The sequence below is a fragment of the Macrobrachium nipponense genome, chromosome 33 (genome assembly GCF_015104395.2).
Source record: "Macrobrachium nipponense isolate FS-2020 chromosome 33, ASM1510439v2, whole genome shotgun sequence".
NCBI lineage: Eukaryota > Metazoa > Arthropoda > Malacostraca > Decapoda > Palaemonidae > Macrobrachium > Macrobrachium nipponense.
The window spans coordinates 49,772,915-49,788,914 of record NC_087219.1 but is presented as its reverse complement, the minus strand read 5'-3'; the positions used below and the strand labels follow the sequence as shown (position 1 = coordinate 49,788,914).

The 16,000-nt window shown below is 42.6% G+C and overlaps 1 protein-coding gene across 2 annotated transcripts in view; it reads right to left on the bottom strand.

Annotated features, from left to right (window-relative positions):
- LOC135203163 (transmembrane protein 192-like) overlaps positions 1 to 3,643 on the bottom strand; it is a 98,125-nt gene extending 94,482 nt beyond the window's left edge. The window contains exon 1 of one of the 2 annotated variants that reach the window (XM_064232850.1): positions 3,482 to 3,643. In XM_064232850.1, coding sequence (XP_064088920.1) covers positions 3,482 to 3,508 — 27 coding nt within the window. In that variant the 5' untranslated portion in view covers positions 3,509 to 3,643. Of the gene's footprint in view, positions 1 to 3,260; positions 3,412 to 3,481 lie in introns of those variants that run through there. The other variant, XM_064232851.1, reaches the window with a different exon arrangement.
- Positions 3,644 to 16,000: the final 12,357 nt, after the last annotated feature.

Genomic DNA, 16,000 nt, shown 5'->3' with positions numbered 1-16,000 from the left:
GAACGTCTCTTCTCGCAAGGTTGAGGACTCTTCGCAGGATCAACTGCTTCTCGACAAGGTCGACGGCCGCCTGTGCGACATCTTGTGTCCCTGTCGGAGAATGCCGATCCTGAGAAAAAAACCCGATAATCATCTAAGCCCTCCTGACAAGAATGACGGCCGCCTGTGCGACATTTTGCATTCTTCTCAGGAGCAGCTGTGCTTGCTGATTTTATTTTTCACCAGAAACGGACATATCGTGAACAGGACGACGGCCGCCTGTGCCCAAAGAAATCCCGTTCCTGGTCCAAAACCAAAATCATAAAAGACGCTTCCTGGTTGATTTCTCCGTATTGTTTCTTTTTGAGAAAATCTTCAATGCGCTTGGACGTATCTGTCCGTCTCGGACTGTGTCGTCTGTCCCGAGCTGTCCACATATGGAACTTGGCGCTTGGCTGGTGTCATTCCAGTACGACACTTCTGCCTGTCCGTCTTGTCCGCTTCTGGCTCCTGGCGCCCGGACGGAGTTGCCTGCGCACGACGTTTTTTTCCTATCCAGGCTGTCCGCCTTGCACGGCTGTCCCGCGGTAGGCAGGCATTCGCTTGAACATAGTTGTCCGCATAGGACATATCTGCCTGTCCCGGGCTGTCCGCTTCTGGCGAATGGTGTCGCTGGTTTGGCGCCGTCCGCGTAGGACACTTTTTCGTCCGTCCGAGTAGTCATTCTGGCGCCGAGCGCCTGGATGTTCTGTCCGACTCGGACACTCTTCGTCATTGTCCGTATGTTGCGTCTCAATTCTATGAGTTTTCATCCTTCTTTCTTTATTCCTCTCTGTACTCGTACGAGGAGTAGAGGAGATAAGTCTGGAGTCCGGAACGCCCTTCGGACGAGATCTCTTAACCGGAAGAAAATCGTCCTTTTTCCTCGGGAGGTCTTTTCTCAATACTCCTACTAATGAGGAAATCTGCTCCTGCATTTTACGTAGGATTCCGTCCGCGCTGTTTCATTCCTTCTCTTTGTCATGAATAGGAGAATGCGCTCTGGAAGGTGTAGGAGATCGAGATATTGTCCTTTTGGCTCTTTTCCTCTCGTAGGGAGAATCGTCCGGAAAACGTTCCGGCTCGAGTCCAACGTCGGAGCTTTCCAACTCCTCTTGATCGGACGCGACATTCGTCGGAAGTCCATCCACTTCTTCGAGGAGACGAATCGGATGACGAAAAGCACTCTTTCAGGATGCCTTTCCAATGGCGATCCTTGGCAGTCTGGGACGCTACAGATTCTGCCGAGGGGACGCCTGACCGGTGGGGATTCTCCGTAACCTCCGTACGACTGTCGACATTTCCTTCTCCTCTGGGCCTGGAGCTTGGAAGAGGTCTAGGTCTGGGAGCGAGACAGAGCCGAATCAGACGCACCCTCCACTACACTGGGGACACTTTAGTCACTTTCCACATTCTTACCTTTAAGAGCTTGCATTTCAAGCTCCATCCTTCTTAATGTGTCTTCAGATTTGCAATCTCCGTAGCAGAACTTGCAACATCTGCTACGGGAGAGGTTGATACTGCATGTGAGGAAGCAATTACTTGGGGGTTAGTTATACTAACTGGCTCGTTAGAGCGTGATCTACTCATACTTCTAGAGACAGCCTTTCTAACCCTATCTCTCTCTAGTTTCCTTAAGTAGGAATCTAGTTTCTTCCATCCTTCCTCATCCATATTCACACATTCATCACACGTGTTATTTCTCGTGCATTCATATCCCCTACACTTCTTGCATACCTTGTGAGGATCTAATGACACTTTCGGTAGCCTCACCAAACAACCCTCATTCATACATCTTCTAACTTCGCAGCTAGAATCAGACATTTTGAGCAAAATCCAAAGCCAAAATCCAAAAAACGTTCCACAAAAGCGTATGCCAAACCACAGATCCAAATACGTCACCAAAAAGACAGTCCAGAAGATCAACGGCGATGAAAAAACGAAATCCAAGTCAGGAGGTAACAACAACGATGTTATGGCTACCCTCGACAGAGCAAATCTGTTTTAGAAAATGGGATGGTTCCTCGTTCTGCCACCCAGCAGCAGTGGCGGTAGATCACCTGACCTACCTGTAGCGTGTGCCGCGAAATTCGAATTTCTGTCGGGGACGACGGAGTCTATAGCTAAGTATATATCTGCCAGGGAAGTTGAATGTATAAAAATTCTTGTTCAGTAGGTAAAGCTGCATAGAAAAACCGCAACTACCATAGTATAGGCCGCCGTGCAATAGTACCCTAGATCTACCTTTACCTGGAATAGTAGATATAACCTAACCTGACTTAGGATACCTCTACCTAAACTGACCTTGGATGCCATGGCCTAACCTGGCCAGGAGGGTTCGCCCCCTTTTGGACTCCTCCGAGTTATTTGAGGTCCCAAAATCTGCATTCTTCCTGAAAAGCTTAGTACCTACCTACCTAGCCTATGTTGCTAATTTATAAGGGTATTTTAGGAGCTATAACTGCTTACCCCAGTTACATAAACTAACCTGGGGGGTATTTCTATATAATAACTCCGCACGGACTGCAAGGGACGTAACCGCCAATACGACATCCGCTAGGGATTGGGGCGTCCAATGTATTTTGCCGTGTTGGTAGATCTAGGGTACTTATCCGCGGCGGCCTAGACTATGGCAGTTACGGTTTTTCTATGCAGTTTTACCTACTGAACAAGAATTTTAAGTAAGTAATATTTATTTAGAAGACTAATTAACACCGCAGGGGTCAGTACTAAACACGGTAAAATACACTGGACGCCCCCATCTCTAGTGGATGTCGTATCCGCGGTTACGTTCCTTGCAGTCCGTGCGCACTGCTTCTGTAGAAATACCAAGTTGAGTATATTTTTACGGTTAATCAGGCTCCTGCAGCGTAGGTTCAGCATTTCAGAGGGAATAGGCCTTACCAGACTTAGGTAGCTACTCTACCTAGACTAACCTTCCATGGAGTGTCCTAAACTGAGTAGTAGAGCTAGACCTAGGGTACTCATCCGCGGCGGCCTTGACTATGGCAGTTGCGGTTTATTTATGCAGTTTTACCTACTGAACAAGAATTTTAAGTAGTACTAGGTATAGCTAGGTAGGTATGCCTAGGCTACCAACTTCGGTAGGCCTACGCCTACCTTGGCCTTGGGTTAGCTAAAGCAAATTTGGCAGCCCTGAGAAGGCCTGGGTAGCTAGTAGTAGTACTAGGTAACAAGTTATGACAACAGCTACTCTCACGATAAACGAAGACCATAATTACCTGCATGACTTGCAACAAGCCCACTTTAGCCTATTTGTCACCCTAATGTCGGACTTAAACGTAGCAGCCTGGCCACCACAAACGAGCCATTGTAGGCCTATAAGCGGCTCGTCCGGCACAGTCGAAGCTTCCCCTAAAACATAGCAGGTCCATAACTTCCTCCAGGAACAAATACCTTTAAATTATCAAACGAGAGAGTAATGTGTATTCCGTGAACTTACTCGAGGTTGGGGGGATTCGTCTGCCATTATGTCAACAACTGCCAGAGACCAAAGAAAGAAGCAGGAGATTCTGTGTATCCGCCTCAGTTACTTATAACTGCTGAACTTGGTCAGCTGATCGCGTCCACATCCCGGCCAACGGCGGCGACCTCACCTCCTCAGGTTGGGTACGTACGAAAACAACCGTGACTCATTCAGTTTTACACTATATATATATATATATATATATATATATATATATATATATATATATATATATATATATATAGAGAGAGAGAGAGAGAGAGAGAGAGAGAGAGAGAGAGAGAGAGAAGAGAGAGAGAGAGAGAGAAGAGAGAGAGAGAGAGATTTTTTTTTTTTTAATCCATTTATTGCGCCCATTGGCGTCAGACATTTGAGTAAATGGTAATACAGTAATATTGTTTACATCTACATTGTAATCAAGTTATGCCCAAAGAAAAAAAATAATAAAAAAATAAAGTATATACAGACATTTAAGTACTTATCAAAACAGTATTGTTTACATCTACAGCACATAATGAAGGTTACACAAAGAATACAAAATAAAGTATAGGCAGAATTTATTTAGTACATATTAAAAATATATTGCTCATTTCTATGTATTAAAGGTTATACAAATGAATTCATATGGAATACAAATTAAATTTAGAGAGAGAGAGAGAGAGAAGAGAGAGAGAGAGAGAATATGACACATGTAATTTCGTTATTTGTATGTAAGGACAACGCGACTTGATGATTGGATACAATGAAAAGAGGGAAAAAGCGTAATAGTTTCCTTGGAAGTGGATTAACTATCATATACACTAGTTTTGACTGATATGTACTATATATATATATATATATATATATATATATATATATATATATATATATATATAGTATATATATATATATATATATATATATATATATATGTGTGTGTGTGTGTGTGTGTGTGTGTGTGTGTGTGTGTGTGTGTGTGGATAGTATAGACAAATAACGGAATTAAAACTGTGCATGATAGTTTCATCTCTTCAAATATCAGCTTCAGGGAAAACTCTGGTTGATGCGACATACTATATTAATAACATATAAAAATTAACTACAGCACATATAGCTTATACCAATTATGTGAGGAAAACGGAAGTAATACTTAAAAGAAAAAACTTCACTGTTACAATCATTGTTTTCTGTAATAATTTTTATCATCTCCATATCGAAGTCATTTTACATTTTTTAATTCATGTTGCAAGCCTGTCTGTCAAGACGAAGCATGATAAGAATGACACAGCAACGTGGTCGATGCATTTTTAAGCATATGACGTTGGCAACAATAAACTTATGCTTAAAGCTTTGAGATTGCTGATATGTACCACCAATCATAATCACAACTGATACGCGTTGTCTGGTTTTTTTTCATCTGCAAGCATATTGCTGCGTTCGTATATGAAACTCAAGAAATGCACGAATTATGATTAATATAGTACATGTATTAATGGAAGTTATATATATATATATATATATATTATATATATGTGTGTGTGTGTGTGTGTGTGTGTGTGTGTGTGTGCGCACGTGTGTGTGTGTGTGTGTGTGTGTGTGTGACTTAATTATTTAGGACTATGAGTTGAATATAGAATTTAGGCCAAAGGCCAAGCACTGGGACCTATGAGGTCATTCAACGCTGAAATGGAATTTGACAGTAAAATGTTTGAGAGGTGTAACAGGAGGAAAACCTTGCAGTTGCACTATGAATCAAGTATTAGGAGAAGGAAAGAGAGAAAGGAGGCAGTACAGTAAAAGATTTAGGATTTTGAATATAAGGATCATGGAATGATGGACATTATGTTAATCAGCTCTCAAAGTACTCGACGTTTCTAAAACTAATTATAACAAGTTTTAACTTTGGTAGGTAGATGGTAAACAATAGATTTTAAGCCTGATAACCTCTTACACGCCATGCACTCAATATCACTCACACAGTCTTCTGGAATTGCTAGTATTTCTATGGAAAGTAGAGATTTTTTCTTTAATTCTGAACGTCTTGTTAAAAAAACTGATTAACAATAAACTTCTAACTTGGTTGCTTAAAAACTTATAAAAAAAATTTTTATTTAGGTAATCTCGTGCCATCCATAAAATACTTTCAATAATGTTATTGTTTGTATGGTTTGCAAATACTGGATCTAAAATTATCCTGTATATTCCTGTCTCTCTTTTGTATATTGTTGATATATTTAACTTTCAAACCTATATTATACAATTATGAAGGCACTACATATTGGTCTGAATAATTCCGTACTTGGCTGTTATTTGTGTACGACAAATCGGGGCAGGATGGAGGGAGGGGGAGAAAGTGGGGGAGAGGGGGAAACTAGCCCTAATCAGTGCCGTTCTCAAGCCCGGATGAATAGGGAGGGTTGGAGCCTTCTTTAAAATTGGTGCCAAGACCGATTATGGAATGAGCACCACAAGATATAAACAGCTGGACGAGTGTCAGTAAAAAACAACGGAGATGTATCGAGTCCTTATAATAAACTGTCTTAACACCCCCTCCTCCCTTTTCTTAAGACCGACTTTGTATTTACTTCAGTTTCATTCCTGAAACAGCTCAGTTGAAACGGGGAACGCTGGTTACATTATGGCTATATTTTTCTTACTATGTTAGCTGGGTAATAACAAATTGTATGTGAGTTTTTAGAAGAATATCAGTCGTCTTCCCTACTATTTTTAGTTATCTGGGGCACCTGGACTAGATTCTCGAAGGGTAATTCATGAGATTACAATTAAGATATTTAGCACATGTCCTATCAATGGACATGTTTCTAACAAAAGCAATTCGTTTTGTTTCATCAATATTGATATCAGTGAAACTTACTCCATTGCTATCGTATTTTTTCTGTATTTTTTTCCAGCTTACAGTCTTCCTCCACGAACCTTCCCCCTTCACCCTACCAACACCACACCTCCCCCTTCCCCTTTCTCCGCTACGCCAGTGAGCGACATGGTAATCACACCACATATATGAGGACCTTGGACTGCCCATAATGCCTGACTGTACTCATGCAAGGTGACCACTGCCACAAGAATTTGGGATGAGAGAGACACTGCCCACCCTGCATGAGCACGGCCATTCATCCTAGCCGATCTAGGATTCCACATCTCTATGCTTGTCATGCCCGATCGCATCCGTGAAACAGGAAGCCTACCGCCAACCGTCCTGTGTGGAGAGACAATTTCGGTCCTCAACAGTCCACCCTGCACGAGCACTGCTAGTCATGCAAGCAGTAGAGATGCAGCAATCCCAAATCAGCCAGAGAAGCTACTCCAGTGAGCGACATGGTAATCACACCACATATATGAGGACCTTGGACTGCCCATAATGCCTGACTGCACTCATGCAAGGTGACCACTGCCACAAGGACTTGGGATGAGATGCTGCCTACCCTGCATGAGGACGGCCATTCATCCTAGCCGACATAAGATTCCACATCTCTATCCTCATCATGCCCGACCGCATCCGTGCAACAGGGAGCCTACCACCAACCGTCCTGTGTGGACAGACAAAGTCTGTCCTCAACAGTCCAGCTGCCGGATCATGGCCAGTCATGCAAGCAGCAGAGACACAGCAAGCCCAAATCCTCCAATGCAGCTACTCCAGTGAGCGACATGTTAATCACACCACATATATGAGGACCTTGGACTGCCCATAATGCCTGACTGCACTCGTGGAAGATGACCACTGCCACAAACATTTGGGATGAGACACTGCCCACTTTGTATGAGCACGGCCATTCATCCTAGACAACATAGGGTTCCACATCTCTATGCTCATCATGCCCAACAGCATCCGTGTAACAGGGAGCCTACCGCCAACCGTCCTGTGTGGACAGACAATGTCTGTCCTCAACAGTCGACCCTGCCGGAGCATGGCCAGTCATGCAAGCAGTAGAGACGCAGCAATCCCAAATCAGCCAGAGCAGATAAGCCACTGAGCGACATGGTAATCATACCAAATATATGAGGATCTTGGACTGCCCATAATGCCTGACTGCACTCATGCAAGGTGACCACTGCCACAAGAATTTGGGATGAGAGAGACACTGCCCACCCTGCATGAGCACGGCCATTCATCCTTGCCGACATAGGATGCCACATCTCTATTCTCGTCATTCCTGACTGCATCCGTGCAACAGGGAGCTTACTGCCAACCATCCTATGTGGACAGACAATGTCTGCCCTCAACAGTCCACCCTGCCAAGCATGGCCAGTCATGCAAGCAGTAGAGATGCAGCCATCCTAAATCAGCCAGAGCAGCTACGCCAGCGAGCGACATGGTAATCACAGAACATATACGAGGACCTTGGACTGCCTATAATGCCTGACTACACATGTGCAAGGTGACCACTGTCACAAGTATTTGGGATGAGACACTGCCCACCCAGCATGAGCACGGCCATTCATCCTAGCCGACATAGAATTCCACATCTTTATGCTTGTTATGCCCGAACGCATCCGTGCAACAGGACCCCTACCGCCAACCGTCCTGTGCGGACAGCCAATGTCTGTCCTCAACTGTCCACCCTGCCGGAGCATGGCCAGTCATGCAAGCAGTAGAGACGCAGCAATCCAAAATCAGCCAGAGCAGCTATGCCAGTGAGCGACATGGTAATCACAGCACATCCTTGGACTACCCGTAATACCTAACTGCACTCATGCAAGATGACCACTGCCACAAGCATTTGGGATGAGACACTGCCCACCCTGCATGAACACGGTCATCCATCCTAGACGACATAGGATTCCACATCTCTATGCTCCTCATGCCCGACCGCATCCGTGCAACAGGGAGCCTACCGCCAACCGTCTTGTGTGGACAGACAATGTCTGTCCTCAACAGTCGACCCTGCCGGAGCATGGCCAGTCATGCAAGCAGTAGAGACGCAGCAGTCCAAAATCAGGCAGAGCAGCTACACCAGTGAGCGACATGGTAATCACAGTACATATACGAGGACCTTGGTCTGCCTATAATGCCTGACTAAACTCATGCAAGGTGACCACTGCCACAAGCATTGGAGATGAGACACTGCTCACCCTGCATGAGCACGGCCATTCATCCTAGCCGACATAGGATTCCACATCTCTATGCTCATCATACCCGATCACTTCTGTTCAACAGGGAGCCTACCGCCATCATCCTGTGTGGACAGACAATGTCCGTCCTCAACAGTCCACCCTGCCGGATCATGGCCAGTCAGGCAAGCAGTAGAGATGCAGCAATCAGAAATCAGCCAGAGCAGCTATGCCAGTAAGCGACGTGGCATCTATACTAAATGTTCCAGGTACCTCGGCTCTAGACTCTGGTTTTGATGAGACTTGTCTTGGTCCCACTTATCGTTTGCTGTAATTTATCTTCTTTCGAATTGAAGCTCTTCTTTCCTCGCTTCCGTGCAACAGGGAGCCTACCGCCAACCATCCTGTGTGGACAGACAATGTCTTTCCTCAACAGTCGACCCTGCCGGAGCATGGCAGTTCATGCAAGCAGTAGAGACGCAGCAATCCTGAATCAGGCAGAGCAGCTACACCAGTGAGCGACATGAGAATCACAGTACATATACGAGGACCTTGGTCTGCCCATAATGCCTGACTGCACTCATGCAAGGTGACCACTGCCACAAGCATTGGGGATGAGACACTGCCCACCCTGCATGAGCACGGCCATTCATCCTAGCCGACATAGGATTCCACATCTCTATCCTCATCATGCTCGACAGTATCCGTGCAACAGGGAGCCTACCGCCAACCGTCCACCCTGCCGGAGAATGGCCAGTCATGCAAGCAGCAGAGATGCAGCAAGCCCAAATCCTCCAATGCAGCTACTCCAGTGAGCGACATGTTAATCACGCCACATATATGAGGACCTTGGACTGCCCATAATGCCTGACTGCACTCGTGGAAGGTGACCACTGCCAGAAATATTTGGGATGAGACATTGCCCACCCTGTATGAGCATGGCCATTCATCCTAGACGACATAGAATTCCACATCTCTATGCTCGTCATGCCCGACAGCATCCGTGCAACAGGGAGCCTACCGCCAACCGTCCTGTGTGGACAGACAATGTCTGTCCTCAACAGTCAACACTGCCGGAGCATGGCCAGTCATGCAAGCAGTAGAGACGCAGCAATCCCAAATCAGCCAGAGCAGCTACGCCAGGGAGTGACATGGTAATCACAGCACTTATATGAGGACCTTGGACTGCCCATAATGCCTGACTGCACTCATGCAAGGTGACCACTGTCACAAGTATTTGGGATGAGACACTGCCCACCCAGCATGAGCACAGCAATTCATCCTAGCCAACATAGGATTCCACATCTTTATGCTCGTCATGCCTGACCGCATCCGTGCAACAGGACACCTCCTGCCAACCGTCCTGTGTGGACAGACAATGTCTGTCCTGAACTGTCCACCCTGCCGGAGCATGGCCAGTCATGCAAGCAGTAGAGACGCAGCAATCCCAAACAGCCAGAGTAGCTATGCCAGTGAGCGACATGGTAATCACAGCACATATACTAGGACCTTGGACTACCCATAATGCCTAACTGCACTCATGCAAGGTGACCACTGCCACAAGCATTTGGGATGAGACACTCACCACCCTGCATGAACACAGCCATTCATCCTAGCCGACATAGGATTCCACATCTCTATGCTCGTCATGCCCGACCGCATCCGTGCAACAGGGAGCCTACCGCCAACCGTCCTGTGTGGACAGACAATGTCTGTCCTCAACAGTCGACCCTGCCAAGCATGGCCAGTCATGCAAGCAGTTGAGACGCATCAATCCCAAGTCAGCCAGAGCAGCTAATCCAGTGAGCGACATGGTAATCACACCACATATACGAGGACCTTGGACTGCCCATAATGCCTGACTGCACTCATGCAAGGAGACCACTGCCACAAGCATTTGGGATGAGACACTGCCACCCAGCATGAGCATGGCCATTCATCCTAGCCGACATAAGATTCCACATCTCTATGCTCGTCATGCCCGATCGCTTCCGTTCAACAGGGAGCCTACCGCCAACCGTCCTGTGTGGACAGACAATGTCTGTCCTCAACAGTCCACCCTGCCGGATCATGGCCAGTCATGCAAGCAGTAGAGATGCAGCAATCCCAAATCAGCCAGAGCAGCTATGCCAGTAAGCGACGTGGCATCCATACTATATGTTCCAGGTCCCTCGGCTCTAGACTATGGTTTTGATGAGACTTGTCTTGGTCCAACTTATCCTTTGCTGCAATTTATCTTCATTGGAATTGAAGCTCTTCTTTCCTCGCTTCCGTTCAACAGGGAGCCTACCGCCAACCGTCCTGTGTGGACAGACAATGTCCGTCCTCAAAAGTCCACCCTGCCGGATCATGGCCAGTCATGCAAGAAGTAGAGATGCAGCAATCCCAAATCAGCCAGAGCAGCTACGCCAGTGAGCTACATGGGAATCACAGCACATATACGAGGACCTTGGTCTGCTCATAATGCCTGACTGTGTTATGACCACTTATGTTGTGGTTACTTACTTTTGTGGTTAGTCTTTATTTTTATTTCTCTTCGTTATGTTACGTGGCGTACTTACGAGTTCTTATTCTTCTTCTTCTTGGTTCACTTCTTGTTACGGGTAATGTTTGAAAGGTTATCTGTTATATGGGCTAACCTTCATTTATCACTTGTTACGGTTGAGTTTCTTTTCTCATAGGAGCAGGTAATATATTTATTTAGTTTTTGCTATGTCTCTCAGGAGTTTGATTCGTTGGTTTTAAATGGAAAACGACCCGGGATTCTGGGCAAGTTAAACACCACTTGTACAAAATTTATTATAATTAAATAAGCACAGTTACACACTTTACACTACACTTGGAACAGAGGGAGAAGGAACGCAGCCTTCCCGTATGAAGTCTGGTTCTGAACTTAACTTGTCTGGCACTTCAAATGAAGTTTCGACCTAACTACTTCTTCTGGCTCCTCCCCGAATGTCCTTTAGGACACCTCCTACTTCTACATGAATGGCTTTCATTACTTCCAGTGCCACCTCTAGATTCATCTGATTGGTTTCGTCCTTCGACGGTAACCACCCACTGAAGGGGTCATAGTTCAGCTTTTCTGGTGAGGTTAGCACCTTACTGTTTTGACCAACGAGTGCCAATGTTTGGTCTTGGTTTACGAAACTGCTATTCGTGCAGACTTATGCTGTACACATCTACTCCTTTTTCTACCTTTACTTCTGGTAGATCCTTCATCACTCTACTTTCACTATATATTCTACCAGTGGTTTTCCTAACTAAGTTTTCCCTAGCTATTTCTAGACAGACTCTTATTGTTTCCTAACAACACTCGGCCACCTACTGGCAGTGACCTCAATGCCTAAAATTATAAAAATGATTATACATAATAAAATACAATGTTGAAATAAATAAAAAATGGTTATATATATATACAATAATGCTAGTATATTAGTTACTTGAAGGCAAATTTTTCAGTAAAGACTTAATGGTGTTGAGTTTGTTAACAACTAACACTCTGACAATACATATGAAAGCAACTATGGTGAGTGCTAACAAAACAACATTTATCATGGACATGATAGGGGAAATGTCAGTCTTGTACATATGGAAAAATTGATTAGCTGCTTCAAGTTTGTCAAATGACTCTAATTCAAGTTTGGATAGTTTGAAATCCTTGACATTATCAAAATTATTGATATGGCTAGATAAATTTAAGGTATAAGAAGCAAAAATGGTAGGCTTGTAGTACAAATAATTCAAAATAACTACTTCACAAGATGTCACAAAGGATTTTATGTTGTTAAATATTATCTGAGATTGATTATTCCTACAAGTGACCTTAGCTGTTACTTGATTCTGTGAAAACACTACCATTTCATCATACAAAATTTGAGCTTTGAAATCAGGACTGTAAGGGATATACTCACAGTTATTCTCACCATTCCTGTCATTAATCAAATCATCAATGCAATACAACTTGTTAAGTGGCTGATAAAAACCCTGTATATTACAAACAAATTCCCTAGTTTCCAGCATGATACAATCATCAAAATCTTTTTCACTTAACTTCACCAACAGAAGTGAATTTTGTTGCAATGCAAAATGTACTATGCCTTGGTTCAAAACAATTGACTTGTTGTTTACTAGCATTGGGAAAGGGTAAATGGAAATTAAGTTATTAACTTCATTATTGTTGAATGGGATCACCAACACAATGTGATCAGAAACCCTTTTTACACTAATCAAGCTATAGTAAGTAAGAACATCTTGCACCAGCGGTTTGAAGCGATGATCTAACATACATTTTTCAATTACAAGGTGCAACTCACTAGGACTGATGAGGTATGGTGATAAAATGTTTTTAGTGGCTAACATTACTGCATTTAGCAATTCGTTATGATTCAACAAAAAGGTTTCTGTTTCAAATAATAACTGAGTTACATACTGTGACTTGTTTAAGTCATTTATCTCTGTAGTAATATTCTGAGCCATTTTGTTTACAAAGTCCTTTAGTTTAACAATCAAATCCTGGTTTTTGTTAGTTGCATCAATGACCTTAGTCATGATGGTACCTCGTTCCGCGGCCCATAACTCTAATTTTTCTATTCTAGCCCTGTCTTTATCTACATCACCATCAGTAGCTACACCAAACAAAGTGTTTAAGGCTGTGCCTATAAACGGTAACAACGATCTTTTGTTAACCCTCTTGGGTAACACTTGACTAATATCTTCCCTAAGCTTTAAAAGAATAGAATTGTTCTGGTTATTAGACATGAGACTTTCAATGTTAGCCCTTAAACTATGAAGCTCTTGTTGCTGTTCTTCTATTGTTGTAATGTTGATGGTTACAAACGCTATGTCGTGTATCATCTTTACATGACCATGTTCTTTTAGGATTGCTCCCTTCTTGATTTGCAAGAGGGAGATGCTGATATCGCTCACCATGAGCCATAGTGTAATCCATTTCCTGCAAATATATTCTAAGCAGTAAACCTTATACAACAATGTTATTGACCTGTTGCACTTGGTCCTATCTTTTCCTTAAATTGTATCTCGGAGTCACTAATGCTGATGAAATATAGGAATCATTTACGTTACTGTTTTCCTTACTACTTGACTCCTTTAAATCTTTAAAATTCTTTAAATGTTCTTCTGACCAAATGTCGGAATATACTATTTTAATATGGTTCCAATGTGCAACAGTTTCACTTAAAGTTGATTCATGCATTAGCTTAAATTTATTTAACTTTAATCTTTCTATTACTCTATAAGGACCTTGAAATTTAGGACTTACTTTAACATTAGGTCCTTCAACTTTGTGATTAAGCACATATACTTGTTGACCTATTTTTAATTCTGGGACTGTTGATTGCTTATTGTAATACTTACTAGACTTTTGATGTAACTCCTTCAATCGAGCCCTTGTGCCTTTTACGGTCTCGAAAGTCCGTCTTGTTTTCCATGCAACGTAGTCTTCGTAATTATAAGTATGTCTTGGTGGGGACGCTTCGTCTAATAAAGTATTTGGCATTCTTTTCTGATAACCATATAACAGAAAGTGTGGGGTTTCCCCAACAGATTCATTTACAGTGTTATAAGTGAACTGTACGTCTTCAAGTATTAAGTCCCAATCTTCAGTCTGTGGAGGTTACTAAAGTTTTCAGTACGATCCTTTATCTTACGATTTTGTTCCTCTCTACTGCTCCATTCATTAAGCTTGGGTTTATAAGCTGTAACCTGACACTTTTGTTTAATTTCATAAAACCTCACATTTTCTTTGTTCGAAAAAATGTCACTAGTTAAACATTCCCTCCTGCATTATCATATAATAATTTGATTGGAGGGCATGAATGTCTAAGTTTATTATTTCTAGATTTTCAGAGTTTCTTGCTACAGTAGTTGCTTCTCTGTTTATCTGACTGGAATGAATCTCAACATATCTAGTCAAGTAATCTAATGGAAAACTAAAATATCTGACGATTACCTCTAGTTGTTTTTTGTTTGGAATGGACCTACAAAATCCATTGAAACTAAACTTGAAAAGAGTTTAACTTCCTGATGGATATTTCTCAATAGGGGCTTTTATATTTGAACGTTACCCATTGTGTAGCGTTTACAGATATGACAACTTTTCAACAAATCTTTTAGACTTCTTCATTGCAATTCGGCCAGCCAAAATAGTTTCTAGTGAACTGTTTCTAACATGTTTTGTTTCTTTATTCCAGGATTGTCCCTGAAAACAACTTTGTAGAGTGTGTTTTTTAGTTTTTTCTAATACTTCTTTGGTTTAGTGTTTGTTAGGTACATACAATCGTGAACAAGCATTCGGTCCATCTGATGTTTTATTATAGAATTCCATTAATTCAATCTGAAATTCAGACTGGGGGAATCATCCTCATTTTGCATTAATTTGCCCACTAGTTTTTTCTAATGTTATCATCCTTTTTGCTGTTCGCTCTGAACTCTTTACTAAATGCTAAGATCTATTGAATCTGACAACCTAAAACAAAGAAAGTATTAGTTGTGATTTGTTTTCTCGTTTTCCTTCTTTGGGAACCTTTGACAAACAGCATCTGCAATATGTGGTTGTATCTTCCTGGGATATATCTAAATTCTGGGGCAAATTCTAATACCACTTATGAACCATCTGGTTAAACTTCATATTTTTATTTGTGAATGCTCTTTTCTTCTTAAATGGTCACAAATAGATTTTGTGATCTTGTAATCACATTGACTTTATGGTCCTAATCAATATATGGCCTAAACTTACGTAATCCCCAATAAATAGGAGCTACGCACTCTCGTTCGGGTGTGCTATAACATTTCTTTCTCTGCATCATTTCCAACAACTCTACTTGACATCAATATACTGCCTCTCATTCTGGTTTTTCCTTATGTTGCAAGTTAAAAACTGGCACCTAACACCTTGTACTAGAAGCATCGGCCAGGGCTAAGTAAAATTCTTTCTGGGAAAGAAATCTGGTATATTACTAAAATTGGATTTCTTGTCATCATTTTCCTTGGAGTGTTTGGAAAGCTCTTTCATGTTCTGGAGCTTTCCATTCATTAAATTACATCCTTCTTTGTTAAATCTGTTAATGGGTTTGGGCTATAGGGTGGCAAATCCCCTTAATGAAAGGGCGGTAGTAGCCAACCATCCTAAGAACTTTCTTCTTAACGGCTTTCAAGTTACTGGGGGTCTGGATATGCTTAAACCATTTGACCTTTATTTTCCCTTTCCTGCATACGCTGTCTATTTTCCACTGAATGACATGGTCCTAAATATTCTCAATGATTTCATCCATGACTTTGACATTTCTTTAATCTTTATCTTTAATTCCTGCGCTCTTAAGTCTTTCTCAACCACTGTTTCTAATGTCTTAAAGTGACTATCCAAAGTTCCTTACTAAGAAATTGACCACCCGTAGAGAAAGATCATCTAAGTATACTGAATACATC